Source organism: Oratosquilla oratoria, chromosome 18 (assembly GCF_046742065.1).
Source record: "Oratosquilla oratoria isolate Oo_2021 chromosome 18, ASM4674206v1, whole genome shotgun sequence".
Taxonomy (NCBI): domain Eukaryota; kingdom Metazoa; phylum Arthropoda; class Malacostraca; order Stomatopoda; family Squillidae; genus Oratosquilla; species Oratosquilla oratoria.
The window spans coordinates 56,931,206-56,954,078 of NC_134794.1; the positions used below are offsets into that span (position 1 = coordinate 56,931,206).

At 37.6% G+C, this 22,873-nt stretch overlaps 1 protein-coding gene across 2 annotated transcripts; it reads left to right on the forward strand.

The window, feature by feature from the left end:
- Window positions 1-49: 49 nt before the first annotated feature.
- Window positions 50-22,568, forward strand: LOC143035261 (zinc finger FYVE domain-containing protein 21-like). Of its 2 annotated transcripts, XM_076202085.1 has the most exons (6): window positions 173-311; window positions 1,218-1,246; window positions 9,360-9,410; window positions 11,672-11,840; window positions 12,630-12,805; window positions 13,359-22,568. In XM_076202085.1, exons 3-6 carry the CDS (start codon window positions 9,372-9,374, stop codon window positions 13,545-13,547), a joined length of 573 nt encoding a protein of 190 aa, XP_076058200.1. In that variant the 5' UTR covers window positions 173-311; window positions 1,218-1,246; window positions 9,360-9,371; the 3' UTR covers window positions 13,548-22,568. The 2 variants fall into 2 exon arrangements, with proteins under 2 accessions (XP_076058199.1, XP_076058200.1); XM_076202084.1 differs by lacking the exon at window positions 1,218-1,246 and having other exon boundaries at window positions 50-311.
- The last annotated feature ends 305 nt before the right edge of the window (window positions 22,569-22,873 follow it).

The following is a 22,873-nucleotide window of genomic DNA, read 5'->3' on the forward strand; positions in this document are numbered from 1 at the left end:
ATCGGTCATAAACTTATAGACAACTATGTACATATTTGTATATACGAAAGATCAATTTAATTTTAGTACCAGTACAAGTATAAACAACAGTACAAAAGTGTAGAAAAACAAATTATTGTTTTCGGGCCGTGTACCTCAAAGAGAAGTATCAAAACTAGTTGACGTCCTTTAACTTTGTTTGTGAGGATATGGCTGGACATGTTGGAAAAAGATTAGTAAGGTCCAAATCGGGCTTGCGAATTGTACCCATTAATGATATAGATCGAAGTCCTTTTGAACTCTGCGAACCAGAATGGATTCCTGACAAAGATGTAAGAGTTAATTTTGGTTGCACAATATTTGTATTCTCCAGGTATAATGTTAAAAAACTGACCTTGGGTAAGCTGCCCAGTTAAGTATTACGTAGCAGCCTATATCACATATAAGTAATATAATGATTGCCATATGTTATATGAAATGGTCACAAAGTATGGGGTTAAGTTGAATTCCTGATTTGTACAAAATATTTGTTTTTCTATGAAAACTATGATCTTTAACCTTTTCTGAAGTGGGGAGCAACTGTTTGATTTGCACAACAGCAGATGATTGTGTCAAATTCAAGAGAGAAAGGGTCAAGACTGTCTTTGTCAATACCCATACAGGAAAGCAATTTTTTTTTTATTATTTTGGTTGTGTCCCTCTTAGAAGCTGTTGAGTCCATATTGATGAGCCCATTCTGTATCGGGAGGGAGATCTTGGTAAATATAAGGTTTCAGGCTCGTAATTTTACAATTTTGCCTTTGAAGAGATATGATTTTTCAAAAGAAACTTTTCATTAACAGTATAATAAGAATGTTTAATTTATAGTTGAATAGAATTGGTCCGTCATAACCAGGAGTGCATGCTATATGTGTTGTCCTTTTTGGATTTTAAGATGACAGCTGCTAAGTGTAACCCTACATAACCATAGACATAATTTATTGTAAAAAAAATTATATCAGCACCCTCCTCTTTGCTCTTTCCACCTCTACAAGGGATCACATTAGGTGGTTGTATTAACAAAAATATTTGGTAAATTTTTACTTTTCTGAGCATGCAGGTCACACAAGCACTGTAGATTACTACAGAGCCTCTAGTAAAATTGTGTGTTTTGGGATGCAGTGTCCAGACTATGACATTTTTAGGAAATTCTTTTCCATGCTCTGCCAAGTGAGACCTCTCTGTATTTGTTCTTTCAGATACTGCCACGCCACCCTCCAAATCAAAGGTTTTGAATTTTTCTATAACTATGTATTTGTGGCAACTTTCTTTTTAAGTAATTTTGTGGGAAGAAATAAGCATAGAACAGCAAAAGAAGGAAAAGAAAGAAAAAAAGTGAAAATTTGTGCATGTGGGAAAGTAAAGTAATGTGTACATGCACACCAAAAGACCTTCCCTTTCCTTGTATAAGGTGGGTGGTCAAGTCAAAGCATTCTCTCACCTCACACTCACCCATCACCCTTACAAAACTTGCCCTTACTATCAAAGCATCTGGTAAATTGTAATGACTTTTTCTATACACCTGCACTTGAGTCAATGTGGTGTTTATCAGGGGCATGGTGGAGGCACATGTAGTACATAGATAATAAAGCACAGGACATTAGACAGTGTACTGTTCCACTTTTTATATGTTTTAATTTTGAAGAGGTCTGTTTATTTCTTAAGGATATTATTTTCAGCAACTGATTGGAAATAATTGTAGCAGTGTCATGTAATTCTTAAATAAGATTTGTCACTTGCCATCTATTATCAGTCAATAATCAGTTTAATTTTTTTTCCTCTATATACTTTACAAAGGTGGAGCATGGGAACAGGAGACCTCTTGGTCCATTACTAGGTCGGATGCAAAAAAAAAAATATAAATGATAAAAAAAATAGATAAAATGATAATAGTATAAATAATAATAAATAAAATAAATGATACATAGGTATAGTTAAATGATAAACAAACAGGTACATACTAGATAATAATAAACTGACAAATAAATAATGATAAATCGAAATCAAGCAAATAATAAATAGACAAATAATCAAATAATATAAAATAAATGGCAGTCATTACAGTATCTTGCTTAAATGTTTATCTAAATGAATCTTAAAGCTTCGAACTGAACTACATTGCACTGCCTCTGCAGGAAGTCTATTCCATTCATTAACTACACGGTTGGCGAAGTTGTTTCTACCCACTTCCAAATTGAATCTATTTCTGGACAGTTTGAGACCATTATTTCTTGTCGGATTCTCATTCAGTGTAAGATTTTTGTCACTTTTGATGTCAATCCCCTTTAGTATCTTAAATACCTGTATCAAGTCACCTCTGAGTCTACGCTTTTTTAGGGAAAATATATTCATATGTTTGAGTCCATTTTCGTATGATTACAAAGGTGGAGCATGCCAACAGGAGACCTTGTGGTCTATATCTAGGTTGGATGCAAAAAAATCATAATAATGATAAGTAAATGAATAGATAAAAACTAATAATGTAAATAATAGATGAAATACATAAATTCATAGGTATAGTTAGATAATAAACAGGTAAATAGTAAATAATAATAAATTGATATATAACTAATAATAAATGAGAATCAAACAGACAAATGATAAAAAATATATATATAAAATAAATGATAATCATTACAGCATCTTGCTTAGGTGTTTATCTAAATGATTCTTAAAGCTTTGAACTGAACTACATTGCACTGCCTCTGCAGGAAGTTTATTCCATTCATTAACTACACGGTTTGCAAAGTTGTTTCCACCCACTTCCAAATTGAATCTATTTCCAGACAGTTTGAGACCATTGTTTCTTGTCTGGTTCTTATTCATTGTGAAAATTTTGTCACTTTTGATGATGTCAATTCCCTTTAGAATTTTAAAGACCTGTATCAAGTCACCTCTGAGTCTACACTTTTTTAGGGAAAATAGATTCATATGTTTTAGTTGATTTTTGTATGATTTATTTTTGATATTTGGAATCAGTTTTGTGGCTTGCTGTTGTACTTTTTCCAGTCTGTCAATGTCTTTAATGAGATTTGGTGACCATGCAGAAACGGCATATTCCAAATGTGTATGAACTAACAAATGTTAATGAGAGATGGACTTTTGAAGTCAAAAGATTGCGCAATCAGTCCTAGAATCTTGTTTGCTTTCTCAGAGGCTGAAATACACTGCTTGGATGATTTGAGATTGTTATTGATAATTACGCTGAGATCTTTTTCACTATTCACTTTTGTTAATGAATTTCCAAATAACTTGTAATCGTACTTACTGTTATTTTTACCTATGTGCATTACCTTGCATTTACTTGTGTTAAATTTCATTAGCCACTTTTCAGACCATTGCTGTAATTTATCTAAATCTTCTTGAATATCTAATTGGTTTAAGTGATCATTTGCCATACTGCACAGTTTTGTATCATCAGCAAATTTGGAAACAGTAGATATTAGTCCATGGTCTATATAATTTATATATACTATAAATAGAAGTGGCCCAAGAACAGAACCCTGAGGAACTCCACTTGTAACATTTTTCCATCTAGAAGTTTTTCCATTTAAAAGAACTCTGTTTTCGATCATTCAACCAATTGCTAGTCCAACTTAATAGGCTACCACATATTCCGTGTGTAGCTAATTTAGTAAGTAGTCTTTCGTGGGGCTCAGTATCAAAAGCTTTTGCAAAATCTAGATATATTAAATCTATATTGTTTCTTTTGTCATAATTCGAGATAAATGTATTGTAGAATTCGAGTAAGTTAGTCACGCAAGAATGTTTCCGTCTGAAACCATGCTGGCTGTCATTTATCAAATGGTTACTTTCTAAATAATATTCAATAGCATCTCTGATAATAGTTTCCATCATTTTTCCTACAATTGAAGTCAAACTTATAGGCCTATAGTCATTTGGTTTCTTTTTTTGTCACCTTTTTTGAATATGGGAGTTTATTTTTTCCTAATAATTTTTTTTATAAAAGCACTTGTGAATCAATAAATCTGTGGCCTTAGGTGTCTTGCAGTAGATCCACTGCCCACAGGAAATTAACCACAGACACTTGTTCAGTCTATAAGTCATTTGGTGAAGTTTTTATCTTGTTGTTTGGAAACAGTGAGTGTAGGATCATGTAGTGTGGTGATCATGTGTGAAAATTAACAAGTATTATCTAACCCCTTACCCAGCAAGGAAGATTAAACTCATCGTCACCCAACTTTTCTTTTTTAGAGTGCGACGAGTAAACTCGTTCAAACATAAGTGTTTCAAAAACAGCCACAGACAAGTATAACTGTTGAATTAGGGCCCTTCTCAGCCATCAATGAGTATACTCAGTGAATTGTATGTCTGGTAGATGTGTCTTCTGCTTGAGGATGCATTTGTTAATGATAGGTATCAGTCAAAGGAAGCAGACTCATTGTTTTTGAGCACATACACTCACTTGTTTTTTTTTCTGTTCTATATATATATATATATATATATATATATATATATATATATATATATATATATATATATACATATATATATTGAAATGTGTATGGCAGAATGGGTGGAAAGGGTGGTGAGGTAAATGCCAATAGAGTAATAAAACTCCTACGTTTTTTGCTGTTTACCTCACCACCATTTCCACTTATATATATATATATATATATATATATATATATATATATATATATATATATTATATATATATATATATATATATATATATATATATATATATATATATATAAATTATGCCCAGATGTTGAGCTCAGAAGATAAGTATGAATATGAAGCTTCAATTAGAAGATTGAATACATCAGATGAGAGTACAAGTTCATCTGACGATGGCTATTCTTGATCAAGTGAGGAGGATGAGGAGGATTTACAACATTGGTTTCGACATGATGTGTCGAAACAAAATATGCTTCCTCCACCACCATGCTTTCCATTCACTGGAAATCCTGGATTATCAGTTGTAAAATCAGATATGAAAAAGAGTAAAATAAGTGTGTAATTTCCCTTTACTTTTGATTCTAAAGTTGGGAAAAAGACAATAAAAAAAGGGAAGGCGAGTTATCTTATTTTTGTCGGAAATGGTATCTTCAAAATAAAATTTTAAGTAAAATATTGGTAATAAATAGAAATAGAATTTATTTCCATAATGAGCATGGAAAATACTATGAAAAGAAGTAATAGAAAATTTGTCTTAAAATGAATTGTTTCCTGAAAAATAAAGTTGTCGGTTAGAGGATTAATTGTTAAAATAATGAAATTTACAAGTACTGTACATTTCCTGAGTGTAATATTTCGCATTGTCATCTACCCCATTCTGATTCCTCATAGACACAGGGAGAGCGAGGACGAACACGTTAGTTTTCAGTCTTGTTTATTTTCCACTCTCGCACAAGGACAGCAGTACAAGATTGTCCACAAGATAGAAGTGCCAGTAAATCACAGACCATAACAAACCAACTCCTCCCATCCCACCCCTGTGATTGCCAATAAAATACACGAACAAAAAACACAAAATTGGCAAAACTTTATCAATACACTTGATCACAAAACAAACACCAGAAAATTGTACAAAACACTCAACAGCATTACACTATCCAACAGTAATACAACACGCTCTCATGCAGCAATAATCACAACAACAGACAATCTACCCTCAAACAGACAACAAGCAAACACTCATAAATCATTTTGCACAGACAAGCCATCTCACTTCTCACCCTGATGACCGACACACTATTTGACGTAAGAAAGACTTTCCCACAGACTCAGACTATACACCCTTCATAGACAGTCAGACAGAACACATAATACTTGATCTCAAGCACTCATCTGCCTGTAGCCCTGATAACATAAGTAACATCCACCTAAAACACATTGGACCACAAGGTATACATGCACTCACAAACATTGCAAACTACAGCTATTCACATAACATTATACCCGACATCTGGAAGCATGGTAAAATAATCACCATTCCAAAACCGAACAAAGACCCAACAATCCCAACATCGCACTGCCCAATCACACTTCTCTGCACCCCCTCTAAAGTCATTGAACGCCTAATACTTCAACTTGTCACACCACATATTCCCCTTGCTGACTCACAACACGGTTTTAGGCCACTACACTCCACAAACACTCTTCTGATAAACCTCACACAAAGAATTCTAGATGGCATCAATTCAGATAGGCCCCACCACAGAACACTTCTTATAACATTAGACATTAGTAAAGCTTTTGATGCTATCCCCCGCCACAACCTAACAAATAAAATATATAACACAGACATGCACAATAACACCAAAAGATGGCTGGCCAATTATCTGGCAGGTAGGAATGCTTATGTGTCATATAATGGCCAATCATTGCACATCAGAAACATTAAGAATGGAGTACCACAGGGCTCTGTTCTATCCCCCATGCTCTTTAATCTATACATGCATGACTTACCCACACCAGACACCTCAGAAATACAAATCTCTTCCTACGCAGACGACATAACAATCACATGCACACATCGTAACACAAAGCTGCAGAAATAATCCAGCCATACCTTGATACACTCAACACATGGTTCATCACAAACAGACTCAAAATAGCTCCAACCAAATCTACAGCAACACTTCTCACCAACTGGACAAAAGAACACAAATACATACCTCATCTCTACATCAACAACACTCTAATACCACACACAAACACATAAAAAATTCTTGGTGTAACATATGATACATCCATGTCTTTCAAACAACACATCACAAACATAAAAAACAAATGCACACCTAGACTTAACGCACTTAAGTCAATCACTGGAACAACATTTGGACAAAACAAAGAAACTAATACAACAATATACAAACAATGCATATGCTCAGTGATGAATTATGCAAGTCCTGCATGGGCTCCTAATCTCAGTGAGACACACCACAACACCCTTCAAATCATACAAAACAAAGCCCTAAAAACAATTACAGGCTGCACAAATACAACACCTACAGACCATTTACACCATGAAACAAAAGTCCTCAAAGTCAAGGACCACCTCGACATGAGAGGCACACAAACACTTGCCGCAGCCACCACAGACACATCACACCCGCTACACTACATAGCAGAACACCCACACACACCAAGAAACATTAAAACAACACCCAAAGACCTGTATCACACACAGATACTCTCTTCTCTTCCTCCACAACCACCAAATACAGTATAAGCTCTTTTAACCAGCACGAGTGGGACCAAAGACATGCCGGAAAGGGGAAATCCCGGTTATGAGAAGGAATATTAAAAAATACATTTATTGCCTTTATTCATAGAGTACTTAAATAATATTCATTCAATGGCTTCACTTTTGTTGTTTATTTATTTACTAGTATATTCATATTTATTTATCTTTATTTATTTTCATGAAATCACGTATGTCTCTTTGTTTAGAATGTTTGTCTCTCTGCATTAAAAATTCATTTTGAAGACAGTGAAGAGACATCACGTCGTGAGTCCCCATGTAGGTGCAATCCTTTAGCAGCATCCTTCCATGTTACTCTTGGCTCTGGGTCATCTTCCTCTTCACTATCAGCCTCTGTTTCCTTACCATGCTTCTCCTCAATCACTGCCTGAATGATTTCGTCGTCAGTTAGTGTGGGGGTGATAGCTTCGTCATTGTTGACCTCCATCCACTCCTGAAGAGCTTCATCAGTGATGCTAAGCTTAGCACTACCACACATATCCTTCAACTCAGCCATCACTGCCTTCCTTTGCTGTTGGTATGTGTTTGTGTGTTGAGAGAGTTGCTAATAGACAGTCACACACTTAACATCAGGCATCTTATTACAGTGGGCACTGGGCCTGATGGAGCGGCGGGATTTGTGGGAGATGGCGGGAAAGATGCGCGCTACCTCTGGTGGCGGCGGGAGTGGCGCGGGAATTTTAAATGTTATTTTTTCAATTTTTTTTTTACATTTTTATACAAAATTGTTATTTCCTCGTGAATAATATGCTGGTTATAAGAAGGAGCCGGATACGAGAATAATGGATAAAAGAGCTTTTACTGTACCAGCCTCCGGAAACATATTCATAATCATATCACTCACCGCTCCATTAACACACTGAAAGACAACACGCTGCTGCATGCCAGACCCCCTGATATTCACCCTTCTGAATCCTCTCTCCCACAAAAGGACAGAGTCCAACTGGCCAGACTGCGGTGCGACCACCACCCAGCACTTCTAAGCTACCAGAAGAGGCTGGATGACCACATTGTGAACAGCTGCCCAGGATGTAACACTTCACCCCATACCATACAACACATAATGGAAGACTGCATTATACACAATCATGCACGCAAACAACACAACATACACTCTATAAAGGATTTGTGGGAAAACCCAGTTTCGGCTGTGGCATTCCTTGGGGAGACGGGACTGCTCGGACAGACAGTCTAGGGAACGACAACAACAACAACATCCCCACCCCCAGGAGGTAAATTGGCACCCCTCCTTCCATTTGTTTTGGTATGGTGGTTGTATAGACACGCAAGGTTCACAAGCAAAATACAAAATGTTATGAACTGAATATTATTATACCAAAGAATGCCCATTGATCATATATTGGGTTAGAAGTTTTGTCCCATACTGGAAGGTGTGGAATTATCATTTAGTTAAAGCACACAGACAACAGGATCTGACACCATGCAATGTTAACATAGAGTCCAACACTTTACTGACTGTTCTGAATACCAGTTCTCAACTTGGTGAATAGTAAGCTGGGCAGTTGTTGTGACAGTGTTGACTCCACATCTGTTATGGGACAACACTTTCAACTCCATGTGTGCTCAGTGTGCATCCATTGCCTTAAGTGAATTCAGTTGTGTAGAAATTTATACTCAGCTTGGAAGCATTTGTGAATCATATATAACCACGTAGCTATCATAGTGGAACATCTGACAGGAATTACAGAGTGGTGTAAACTTATTTCATTACTGTGTCCTCAATGCCACAATGCCACAATGCCTAAATCTGACAGTGCCTTTGACATGTTTGTTTTCCTTCAAGGACTGCATGTAGTATTGGGTTCTTGATCTGTTTTGCAATGTCTGCAACACTACACAATGCCTGTCAACACTGTTGTGTGCATTCTCCAGGACCAAGACACCCTGTACCAAAAACTTCATATGGTATATCTGATACTCTATTGCCAGGCACACTCTTTTTAATATTAAGTCCTAATAGAACGGACTGTATATAACTTATGCAGTCAACACTGCTGTACAAGATGTTAGTTTTAATACTGCTGTTATGTTATTTCTTCTTTTTCTTCTCATCTTATTGATTTATTTGTTTATTTTTTTCCAGAGCCCAACTTGTATGGAATGCAAAAACAAATTTGATTTTCTGAAGAGAAGGGTAAGTAGAGTTTATCCTTGTTAAGAAGGTACTTGCATAACTACTGGAAAGTGAGGTAAAGAAAAGCCAGTAGGATTTGGTGGAAATTGTGTTTAGATTATTATTCTCCTTCATGTAGAGCCACAGCTCTTGGAGAAATGGTGATGGAGAATCTTGCCACATCAAGACAAAGCCTCCCCTCCCCATGTCTCACTCTCACCTACATGGAGGTATTAAAGGTAGAGTGGGCCTGTACCATGAGACCCATATTCGCAAGTGTAGCCAAGTTTCGTGTCTTTAATGTCACCCTGCCAACTCGACACAATATTGGTCAAAGATGTGTGGAACATTCATGCTCAAATGGAATGTTTTCTCTCTTCTCGCACTCTTCACATAGTTGAAAAATTCCAAGCCAAAATGTTTTAAGAAGAGGCATCCAATTTTGTTTGATGTGTAGTGTCCATAGTGTCCACAGAGCTGATATTCACTTTTGTCTTTGGCAAACATTTCCAGCTAGCCAGCAAAAAATGCTGCACAACATTGAGATATGCTAATTAGGTTTTAAATGAGCTGTGTATTGTCTTAATTTGGAACACAATACACATATCCATATTTTATATGTACTACAGAGGAAGAAGACGGCTTTGTTGCCTCATGCAGCATGACCACACATCAAACTCCTCAAATTACATCATTTTTTCCCACTTCCACACAAAGGTGCAGCCCCAAGGAGTACCTGGTCTTTGGTACAGACCCAGAACCTCATTCATTATCATTCCTGTACTTACTTCTGACCTGTTTTCACCACTTTTGTTTTGTTTTATGTACATACATACATACATATACCAAGGCTTTTTCCCCCTTACAAGGGAGGTAGCCAAAAAGAAAAAGGCATAAAATCATTCCCACCCATTCCATCCCTGAATACACTCCACTCCCCTTGTTTTATGTACATGCTATAATTTGTTTCACATAAGGAGGTCAGAAATCTGGCACCTATTCTCATGTACCATCTAGCTGATGATATCAAAACCAATGCAGCCTCTGCAGGTAGCAACACAATATCTTTTCCTTGAGTGACATGTGGGTCAATCTGGTGGCAGTTACCAGCTACCTGGGAACCATGGGTTTACTCCAACAGACCCAGAGGAACAGATTGATTGATTGATTACCTCTGTTCCCCTCTTAATCCTCTCAGTTAACACATGCCCAAACACCTGATGGACCATGCTAGACAGAGTGATCCTTCTAAAACTATTACATCATTTTATGGCATGATAGAAGTGCTAATTATCAATCATGAAGTACAAGGACTTGAAGTTTTCTCTATTCCAAATCTAATTTGGAATAAAAATTCCTTTTTGGAAATATACCAGAATATTAAGTAGTTTTTGTGGTATCCAGAAGCCTTAGGAACTGCTTGGAAAATTTAATTCATTAATGCTACAAAGCCCTCTGTGAAGGGCACCATCATAGCTTCCCAATAGGGGGGAGTGTGTGACATTAACCACTTCCATACGGTGCCGCCTACGTAGGCAGCATGAGAAGCAAGTGGGTACTTGCTGATGCCGAAGTCGCCATCTTGATTATATTTATTGTAGTCGTACCTACGTAATTTTCATTCTCTCTAAACTGGCTTCATCAGTTTTCTATGGTTATCAAAATACACGGGTGAAAGAGAACGGACAATTGACCACTGACTTTATTTTTTATAATGCGATTATTATGACGCAATATCGCACGTCGGGAAGCTAATGCTGCTAGACATCCGATGTGCCCTGGAGGGAAGAGGTTAAACCATATCATCATCATCTTTTCTGGCAAAGCTGAGACCTCTTCAGTGACCTCACCACTCGTTAATAACTTGCTGATTACTTCCATGTGACTCAAATTATCATTTTTAAACCTGTAAAACAGTTTTGGTTCATCTTTGCATTTATTCACTAAACCTCTTTCAAAATTGCTTTCTTCCTCACTGTGAATTTTTGAATAGCCATTTCTAGCGTGTTTGTTAACTTCTTTTGTTTTACTGCTTCTCTTCCTCAGTTCTCTCCATGCCACATCCCGTGCCTTTTTTTTTTTTAATCTTACACTTGTCAAACCATTCCTGTTTCTGCTTTTTCTTTCCACCGTCTTCAGCACAACAGATGTTAGAGGCAGAATATCAGATCTAATGTACTTTTGTGAATATGTAGTAGGTCATAGATGTGGTCGTTTCCAGTACCTGAATAAGAACAATGTTATATGAAGTAATATTTAGATGATATAAATCTTGTTTGCAGCATCATTGCCGAAGATGTGGTCGTGTTTGTTGTGGGAGTTGCTGTGATACGCGTCTCTCTCTCCCACGTATGTGCTTCCTGGATCCAGTGCGTGTATGCGCAGGCTGTGTGAAGACTACAGCCAAAGAGAATGAATTCTATGAAAAACACTTAAAAACTCTAATCACAGGTCAGTTGTGCATATCTGAATCCTGTTAGTCAATTGCAGTTATGTATTAGTTTTATTCACCTCTGCTCTTCTCAGATTTAGATTATATGAATAACACTGGCTTGCCATCTTTTGTTGATTTATTTATTTGTGTCCTTCAGGAAACTATTGAAAAAAAAAGTGAAAACTGCAAGCATTTGGAAACATAGGGTGTCTAATATTAATAGTTTGAGAAACTTGAGAAACACCCTTACTTGTTCTAACATGAAGAAATAGAACATGTAACTTGAACATATAACAATGCATGTGTCCAAATGCTGGTTTAAGTTAGACTTATGAAGGACCCAACAGTGGAAATCAATGAGAAAATAGATACTAAGATTGGTAGCAAGTGCAGATTTAGTGAGTAGAAACAAACTCTTAGTCATAGTTTACAAACAGATCACAAGATCCACACTCAAAAACACCTTCCTGACATGGTTCCCTACAGTCAAGAAAACAAACCTAAACATGGTACAATCTATACAAAACAAAGGATTAAGGTTAGGGCAAGGTTAGGTAACATAAGATCCAGATTTCTAAAGAGCTGGACAGGGTTATGCTTACAATTACCCTGTATCTCTGAAGTTATATTGTATATTCATAGTATATAAAAGTATTTTATGATTCCTGAATAGAATTATACAATCCTGAAAACTAGCAATGGGAACAGGGTGGAAACTTTCAAGACACCAAGAAGTGAAAGGATTAAGAAGACCCATAAAATTGATTTAAATTTGAAATAAAGCTGAAATATCTCAAATTTTACAGGAACCATCTTGACTGTAGGTACAGATAGAGACAGTAACGATGTAACTCTTGCTCAGTGTCGCCTCTCACCAGATCACCGTTTTCTTATTGTTGCTGCTTCTTGTCCAGACAACCCAACAACTCTTTCAATTACTATGAACCGTGTCTGTGGTTCACAGGAGCTGGCAACCAAAATGGTGAGTCTAGCTAAAGAATTATTGATCACTCATTTCTGTTCCCATGTGATCTTTTTTTGACAGAATGTGTCCATGAACTCAAATTCCTTATTCACGTCTGTTGGTACAGTTATTGTTCTCTCAGGTGGCACCTCCTTATTGAACCCATGTATTTCTTAGGTGATGTTTATGAGCAATGTGTGGGTGGAATGGGCTCTTTGAATCCATGTTGATTTGTTGAGGTAGGCATGTGTGCTTTGTTTCCAAGCTCAATCTTTGCGTCCATTTATATATGGGGAGAAAAATGAAATAGATCATACAGGATTTTCATGAAGTATGTTTGGTATTAGGATGGGGATTTTATGGGCTATTACAGATAGGTAAATGCAGAATATGTTGTCAATGTCCTGAACTACTCCAAACAGCTCAAGTGATCTCTTTACTGAAAAATACAGGTGCTGAACCCGTGGTTATGTCTGGTTTCCTAAGGAGAACTTTCAATGAGAGCAAGCTCAGGTAATAGAATACAGTTTGGTTTTGGAATAAATATATTTACCCAGTGTGTTATTTACAGGACAATGAAGGAAATAAGCTGGTATGTGGACTCAACATTTCTTATGTGCCTGTTGGAGGTGAAGAAGAGGAAATTGGACTAATGGCACCTGCAGAGGCTCCTCTTAACGCCTTCTCCTTTCTTACGGCCCTTCAGCAAGCTGTGTTTATGATGCATGAATCAAAGGCTGTGATTGGCACTGGAGAGTAGGAAACTAGAAAGTGCCATTTGCAATGTGCTATGCAGAGGAAAGTTCATACCAGTGTTCTGAAGTACGAAGATAGCTGAGTAGTTCTTGATATAGCAATATGTTTTTGAGAAAATTACATTTTTGCTAAGGACGTCTTAATGGAATCTGTTGAGATGAAAATTAATTGCAGTAAATACTGTTTTCGAGTTAATACTGGAACATTAAATTTTATTTGTTTTGTTTGAATTTTTGTGGTTCTTGGGTACTAGGAATATATATTGTTTGTGACAAGGGATAATAAGTTAACAAGGGTGTTATACTGTTGTGTTACATGTATTATATGTTTAATGGCTTAGGGTGAATGGATTAGACATTATGGTGGAGAACCAAATGGCCTAGTATTATTGAGTAGAGCCTGCTCCTCATGCATCTGTTGTAAGCTTTGTTTATTAGTCAAACAAGAGATTTATGGGAGGCATTGAGCTAAGCAAGAAGAAGGGCCAAGAGAAGGACTGCATAAAATAAACTTGAAGTTAATAATGATGAATGGAAAAGAAGAGAAGTTAGTGGATTTGATGAAGTGGGACATTCTAGGTCTTGGAGAAACCGGTGAAAGACACATAAGAATTATGTGCTATAGTCAGCGCAAGGAGAAATGACCGATAAGGCGGGGCTAGGAGATTTCCCGGTGTTGCCATATGTGGGCATCCATGGTGAGAACGTGCATGTGGATGCAATGTTTTCTGAATGCAGTGTGAGGGGGGCGGGGCCAGAGATTAGATGTAGCGGCAACGTCGCTCTCTCATGCACATATGCCATATCTAGACTTAAAGAAACGAAACCTTTGTATAGAAAACATTGCTTTGATTTTTACCTCAGTGGTGGTGTGTGACAAAAAATTATAATATAATCATATGAGGCAACATTATAAAATTATGAAATAGAATTATAAAATAAAATGAAATTATAGAATAATTATATGTGGCACCACAGGGGAACTCCCAGTGCTCCGCCCTAACGGCCAGATCTCAGTGCAACGGGTATAACATACTCGGGGGCATCAGATGGTCAACACCGTGTGGCCTTTATAATGTCTCTAGAACTCAGAGAGAGAATCACAAATGTGAAATATATCAACAACATACTAGTTGGAATAACATTAAAATTAAGATACCACAATATATATATATATGGTACAGAAATGTGCTCCATCGAGGCTGCAGTGTCTAGTTTATAAACAGCTGTGCTGTACATCATGATGGCAGGGACCCACTCCTCAGGAAGAAAGAAGGTAAACATCGAAGACCCAGATGCCAAATGGACACAACACTCTCCTCCTTGTAAATGTGGCCTTGAGGGTGCAATGAATTGATTGATTGATTGATATATGCTCCACAACAAGGGTGAAATAATGAAGAGAAAGAGGAATTTCATAAACTGCTGCAAACTACAGTGAATAAAATGGTACATGAAGAAAGTCTGATTACTTTAGATGATATCAACAGACATGGAGAAGTAGACAGACAAGGTAAAGAGGAGGTAATAGGAGCATTTGGTATTGGTGATGTAAATGCAGATGGAGAAAAACTTGTCGCCTTCTGTAGAAGGATCTAGTTAGCAGAAATGAACTTTTTTTTCAATAATTTATCCCAACATATATGGACTGTGTATCAATGGGATGCAGAAAGGGAGGAATGCTTAATTCATGCTGTTGACATCATTATCTTTGGATTCTGATTATTGTGTGGTATGTAAAATTAATTACCATTGGAGAGGCAGAGTAGATGATGATACCATACTCATGTATGCAGATGATGTAGCAGAAGTGGAAAGAAACAAGATAGAATTCATAAACACAACAACTTGGGATGAAGTTTTAACAAAATATGGATTGAAACTAAATTTGGCCTAAAGAGAATAATAGTAATAGGTACAAGAAGAACTAAATATTGAAATTAAAAATGTGACCCTGAAACGAGACCCAAAAGGAATGTAGGGTAACACGTACTGTAAAAGCTGAACAATAGAGACAACCATATAGCCAGCTGCATTAGAAATTTAAATTGCCTGTACCCACTCTTCAAAGACAGACGTATACCCAACAAGGTCAAAGTGATCATTTATGAAATTGTACCGAGACCCATCCTGACACATGGTTGCGAATCCTGGACTGTGACAACTAAATCTAGGAGTAAAATAAAAGCTGCAGAAATGAAGTTTGTACACATCATCAAAGGGGCAATGAGAAGAGATAAACTGAGAAATGTAAACATCATGAATTAATTTGGCATCTTTAATGTCTTGGACTTAGGGAAACAGTCTCATTGCAATGGTTCAACCACGTAATGCAGGTGGAGAGAGACAAGAGCCTCAAAGAGCCTGGCACCTGAGGAGGGAGATGTCCTTTGGGTCAACTGTAAAAGAGATAGACAGGGAGCATCAATGAAGCATTAGTGAATAGGGAATCCTCCTCGTAAAATGGAATGCAAGAAGAAGCATTCAAAGACAGGATCCAGTGGAAGAGGCTGATACAAATTGACAGGCTGTGATCCTATGAGGTGGATGGCGAGACAGTCAAACAAGAACTATGATCCGCTTCCATATGAGATATGTGGAATCATCCTGATTATTGTTTCCCAACACTAACTTTGAACAAGTGAACAAGGTTTTGTGGCTTTGATAAGTAACAAAATATTCTATGTTTAGAAAAAAGAAAAAATAGAAAATTGTAGAAAGCTATGGGAGGAGTAAGGGGATTCTGTAGTTAAAAATCAACGAAAAACGGGGAAGTGTCAGATTATTATTTTGGCAGGAGGGAAAATGAGAGTGGGGGAAGAGAAAAAGGGTTGGAGGTAGATGCTGAGAGTTAGTAAACTGAACAAGAAAGAAAAGAAGAAGGAACACCAGAAGCTGAAAGAGGTGTGGGAGGTGGTGAGAGATAGAGGGCAAGTTGTAGAGGAATGGGTAAGCTTTAAGGAGGAAGTGACAAAGTGTGCAAAGATGTTATGTAGGATGAGAAGAATGGGAAGGAATCGAAGGAAGGGTAGTGAATGGTGGGATGATGATGTGAAAGCAATACAGTACTACCTCTCATTAACGGACTAAAAGGGGGGTAACGGTGTCCGTTGATGTGAATAATCCGTTGATTTGGAGTGGTTTTTGGGTGGCATAGTGGTTGCATGCGCTAAACAACAGCACCAAAAACACAGCGAAAATGCCGTTAACAAGAGGTCAATCTGTAGTAGACCACATGGGGATTGGTTGCTGTGCTAAAGGAGCATATTAGAGGTACATGAAGAAGAGAGGAAGAGCAAAACAAATAGGAGAGTAGATGTAAAACGGGGCAGGAGTTTGACAGAAAATATATAAAAGAGGAGGATTTAAGGCCTTGACAGGGTTTGGGAAGGTATTTGAATGGAAGTTGAGCGTAAATGTGGGTAAAAGCAAGTTTATGAGATGTACAGAAGGTGCCAAGATAATAGGGAGGGAGGAGGGTGGAGGGGAGTGGAATATATAGGAAATGGAATGGGTGGGAGTGGTTTTTATGCCTTTTTCTTTTTGGTTACCCACTGTGTAGGGGGAAAAAGCCTTTGGTATATGTATGTATGTACATGGCTTGAGAGTGGCAGAAAGTTGGAGGTCAGTGTTAACCCTTTTGATACGGTGACGCCTACGTAGGCATCACGAGAAGTGAGTGGGTATAGGAGGATCCCAGCATTGGGACCTTGATTATATTTATTTTGGAGTTGTAGCTGAGTGACCCCCGTTTTCTGTGAACTGGCCTGACCATATTTTCTGTGGTTATTAATATTCAGAGTGAAAGAGAAGGAGTAATACAGCTGTAACTTTAGATTTTATGATGCGAGTATTGTGATGCATCATTGTACATCAGGCAGCTAATATGCCCATGAGAATTTGACTCATATTGAAGCATTTAAAGGAGAGAAGTTAGAGGAAGTGGATATTTTTAAGTATTTAGGGTCACATGCAGCAGGAAATGGAGGAGTGGAGGCAAGTAACTAAAGTCTTGGGGAAATGAAAAGTGTCACGAAAAATAGGTACTGGAAGGTGTATGTGAAGAGAAGATTATATGAAGGGGTGATTTGCCTTTGTTGCTGTAGAGGGAAGAGACTAAATTTAAGGGAGGCAGAAAAGGAAAATCTAAATGTGTTTGATATGTTTGAAAAGTATGGGTGTTACGAGGATGGATAGAGTGAGAAATGAGGAGAGTGGTGGTGGTGGAAAGGGAGCTGGTAGATAGGGCTAATGAAAGAATACTGGGATGATTTGGAGACGTGGCTAGAATGAGTGAAGAAATACTTGCAAAATGAGTGTGGAAGGCAATGGAGGATGGAGTGAACTTCAGGCAATGACTGAGGAGATGCATATATGTGGTGAAAGGGCTGTAGGTAAAAGGAGAGTATTTGTGGAGCATGGAAAGGAAAAGACAAGAGGTACAGTCAGCGCGGATTGTATTGCATACTTGGGAATTGTATGCAAAAAATTTCAATCAGATTATTTAAAAAATTACAAAAAAATAATTAAACAATGCTACTTCCCGATGGGGAAACCCTTGGCCTTGATGACCTGCTGGAGTCTCTTGGGGACAGAATCGGCCAAATTCTGACAGTGGGAAGCAGGAATTTCCTCCCACACCTTCTGGATGGCTATCTCAAGCTTGGGAATTGTAGACGTGTCCTCCTGACAAAGGTGTGCCTTCATGATGCCCCATAAGTTTTCTATGGGGGAAATATTGGGTGACTGACCAGGTCAATCCTCTATGTAGTCAACCTCACTATCACTGAGCCACTTTTTGGCCGCCCTTGAGGTGTGGCAAGGGGCGTTGTCCTGCTGAAGTTTCTCGCACCCAGTTTTGGTGAAACACTCCCATAAATCCTTTGTGCAGAAGGTTAATATAGCACTCAGAGTTGACAGTCTGGCTCATAGGGAGTATTACAAGGTTCCCCAAATCATCATAGTCAAGGGCACATCACACCATAAGATAGGGCAGGTGCTTAGCGCTCGTTACCTTCAAGCGTGGGTCACACGCTGACATGGTAGGAGACTTCCACAGTATTGTTCCCTTGCTCTCACTTATACAAAAGGTTGCTTTATTGATCCAAAGGACCTTATGCCACTGAACAAGGTTCCAGTCGTTATGATCCTTTGGCAAATTGGACACAGCAACACCTTTGTTTCACAGTGATGGGACTTTGTATGTGGTTTCACTTTTGAGTAATTTAACCGTTTCTGAATATTTTCCTGAATTGTCCAGATGGAGATGTCACTAGGAAGCTTAGGGTTCTTTTCCTTCAATTCCTTTGCAGTTGTAGAAGGGTTAAGGTCTAACTGACGTTTTACAAGCCTCAACGCCTTTGGGGAAATCTTCAGGGCCTTGTCTCCAGCATGTTTGTAGAGGAGCACCATATCAACCCCTCCACCTGCGTGCCATTTTGTCAGGAGTTGGGACACGTTACACTCAGTCACACCTGTTGCCTTGGCTACTTCTTGATTATTCTTTCCCACATTTGAGTAGTTCAATCACTTTCACAATGTTATCACACGCTGTGTGATTTCCAGGCATCACGCAAAGGGCAGGGCACACCCCAAAAGTTAATGAACAACACGAGGAAAAATGAAGAAACTTGGTGACAATGCAAAAAAAAAGTACTTCCACTGAAGGGCAGTCACAAACTGACCAGCCTTGTCTCACATGGCTATTGTGTGGGTGGATGGCTGAAGGTTGCCAGTTAGTCATTTCCCCGCACGGTTTTTGTGAATGATATATCACACGTGTGTCCCAAAAACGCAGACTGTTATGCATACTCAGAAAGTTTTCAAAATGGTCTGTGCTAACAGTAGGTGCAAGTGGGGAAATGGTTATAAATCAACAATAAATTGATGTGACCAGAAGCGATTTCTCCTCTTCCCTATTTTTGGATGAAGGGACAAGGAATGATCGTTGTTGTGCAGATGAAGTCATGGGGTTCATTGAAGGATGTGCTGTGTCTTGCTGCACTGCTTCTAACTCGGGCAGTGGGTGGGAGACGGGTGTCCCTTCATCCATGAGGAGCTAAGATAAAAAGGAAACAAGTGGGTGAGGGATGGGTGGAGGTGGGTGGAAAGCTTGGCTGGCTACCCCCCTTGTAAGTGGGAAGAGGCCTTTGGTATGTAGATAGATAGATAAATAGATACATGAAAAATCAGTATGAGATGGCATTTTGTATATATTTTTTTACAATGTTAGAAGCTAAGACCATTGAAGAAAATAGTTTGTAATGACAAGAAATGTACCATATGTACTGATTTGTATTCATGTATTCTAGACACAATGTTTTTGAAAGTCGCCAGTCCACCTAATGATGATAATTTCTCTGTAGCATTTATTCTCTAGGTTTGATTTGCTAAGCTTTCTGCATTGGCTCTTAACTCAATTACCATCATTTAGACCATCTTGACTGTGATCCATCACAGTCCTGTCTTTCATGATTGTTAACCATTGCCACCATTGTTCTCCTATATTCACCTTCTTCTGTTGCTTCAAGTATCTTTCACCAAGAAATTACATTTGCTATTGTTTTTTCATTGGCTGTGATACATCACCTTTCCTTTTGTGATGATCTCCCATCTTCCAGAAAATATGTTGCCCTTGATAACTGAGGCACACACATAAGGTCATAAGCACCCTTTGTAAAAATTTGTGAAAAAGGCACTTAAAATTTTCAACAACAAGATCCCCAAAACCAACTGCATGAATTTCATCTAGTTCACACCATTTTAAAGGAAATTCGTCTCTAATACTTATCCCAAAATATTTTCATCAATTTGCTTCATGCTTTTGCTGGCAGCATTGCCTTTCACTACCCTTACATTTACCTCTCGCACCACCCCATCCATTTGAACAGCCAGGGTGACATAATGCATCCCTGATGAAGTCCCACCTTTACCTCAAACCACTCACACACTCCATTTTTAATTCTAACACAACCTCTACTATTCTCATAAAAACTCTCGACTGCTCTTAACAGCTTTCCTCCTATCCCATATATCTTCAATACCTTCCACAGTGCCTTCCTATCTACCCTGTCATAAGCCTTTTCCAGATCCATAAAAGCCCCAAAAATATCCTTACCTTTTCCTATAGCTTTCTCACATATCTGTCTTAACACAAAAAATCTGATCTACACAACCCCTACATAAGAAAATATGCAGAAGTGCATAAATGACGTACTAATAGATAAAGATATGTGGGAAGGTGCCTAACTGATAACTTGGATCTCTGTGTGGTGAGCCTTATGACCTTACTACAGCGTGTGCCTCAGTTAATTTAATTGTTGCATCAAATTTCACAAAGTGGAAAACCTGTAATCCCACACTAAACAAACCAGTCAACAAATGTGTGAAATTACTAATTACATATGGTATGTACCTTGTTAAATGCATGTTATCATACCAACAATTCAAACAATTTACAGGTAATACATTATGGGATGCTAGTGGTAGAGTGGCTTAGAGTAATGCCACTAGGGTGAGATGTCTTTAGAAATAGTTCAAGGTTGCATAGTGGGGCATGCTTGCAGTAAGGGACTATTGTGTTAAATTCCCTTCTTCAAAAGGCCCTCTGTAAGGTGGCAGAGGTAGTGAGCTTATGATATTAAACTGAATCATATTGAAGCAGGGACTGATGATAGGTTCCTGATGCAGATGATACTTGCATGAGGTGGTCCTTTGAAAAGGATGTCAGAGACATTAATTTCCTTACTTCCTTAGGGAGATAGAGGGATATTTGATCATCAGATTAGGCCCAAGATCTTTATCAACATCATCATTGTTTATTAGTCTGAGTCTGTTTCTATATCACTGGCTGTCAGGAAGAAAAGGAAGGCAGCAATTGCCAGTTATCAGCCCTCTTTATGTGAAGAAATTGGGAGAAAGTAGTAAAATAGTTTAAATTGATGGAGAAACATCTTGGGCTTGGTCTAAAATACCAGGTGCTATCACTAGGGCTGAACTTCCAATTGAAATTGGGGGTGTTTGATAGATTTTAAAGATGAGCAACTGGGAGATGATTCTCCTTATCCTTCTTGGAATACCATCAAAACATAAGGTCACTCAGAGTGTAAGGAAATGGAATGAGCATGGGATTCCAAAAGCAATTACCTGTAAAACATATATGTAAGTACAAGCTCAAGGGTATGGATGAGTTGAAAGTATACACAAATTTTAGATGAATTGTGTCAAAATAGATGTAGGTGATACTTTGTGAAGTTGCATATAGAACACAAAATGATTATATACACACATTTTACACAAACCATGTATAGATTCATAATACACTTTATTACATGTATATTCATGCCTGTACACAAATTCAATTGTGTACAACATTTTGTTGTCAATATGAATTTTTAAGCTTGAAACTGCCTGATATATTTCATCAGCTAATGTGCACTACAAAAAAAATATGCTACCATTTGATGTGGAAAAGGTTTTATAATTAATTGTGGTGTTGGAGTCATGGAATTGTCATGATAAATATTAACATGTACAATAAGAATAAATAATAGAAACATAACTAGTGGCAGAATATTTTAGTCAGGAGATAGAATATTTGGATGATACTTTATGGGTCACTTTCAATTTGCAAAGCATTTAGTGATGTTGCATAGTGATAATGTATTTTTTATTTTTATTGCAAGATGAACAATAAAAGTTACTACAATGCTTTCATGGACACAAAAGCTGTGCCACTTCTATCATTATTGTACATAAATGTTAGCTTTGATATTCTTGATATGATGTTCAAGTATGACATGACCAGAAAAGCTAATGTATGTGTTGACTTCATAAGGTACAATTTTATGGACAAATATGTATAAGGTGCTTCTATGTTTTATACACATTTTATATAGTTATCTCGTCATCACCATATGACCATTTAAATGTTTGTAGAAATTCATATATGTATAGATATATATATATATATATTTGTATTTAATCATGTATGAAATGAAATGAAAAATAAACTTGCAATTTTGAAACCTGCTTTATAGAAATTTTGACAGAAGAATAATACAGGCTTGCATTTTCTAAAATGATTTTTCATTGGTTAAACATATACCAAACAGGCATTCCTACCCAAGTTGTCTCTTCTCCTGCATTCTAAGAGTGCTTTGCACCTTTGGGGTGCACAGAAGAGTTTGTTTAGAAAGCGATGATTACAAGGCATCTGAAGAGGAGAGAGTGGAAAGGTGAGGTGAGTCTTGGCACTTTGAATAGTGTCAATGGGCGAAATGCAGGGATCACCTCTCATCCAGGAGGAACCAAGAAAAGAAGGAGGAAGGGA

Coding starts and splice junctions, on each gene's coding strand:
- LOC143035261 (XM_076202084.1), top strand. CDS start 189: ATGGCTGGACATGTTGGAAAAAGATTAGTAAGGTCCAAATCGGGCTTG. Junction 9,411..11,671: donor TTGATTTTCTGAAGAGAAGG/GTAAGTAGAGTT, acceptor TCTTGTTTGCAG/CATCATTGCCGAAGATGTGG. Junction 12,806..13,358: donor AGGAGCTGGCAACCAAAATG/GTGAGTCTAGCT, acceptor TGTTATTTACAG/GACAATGAAGGAAATAAGCT.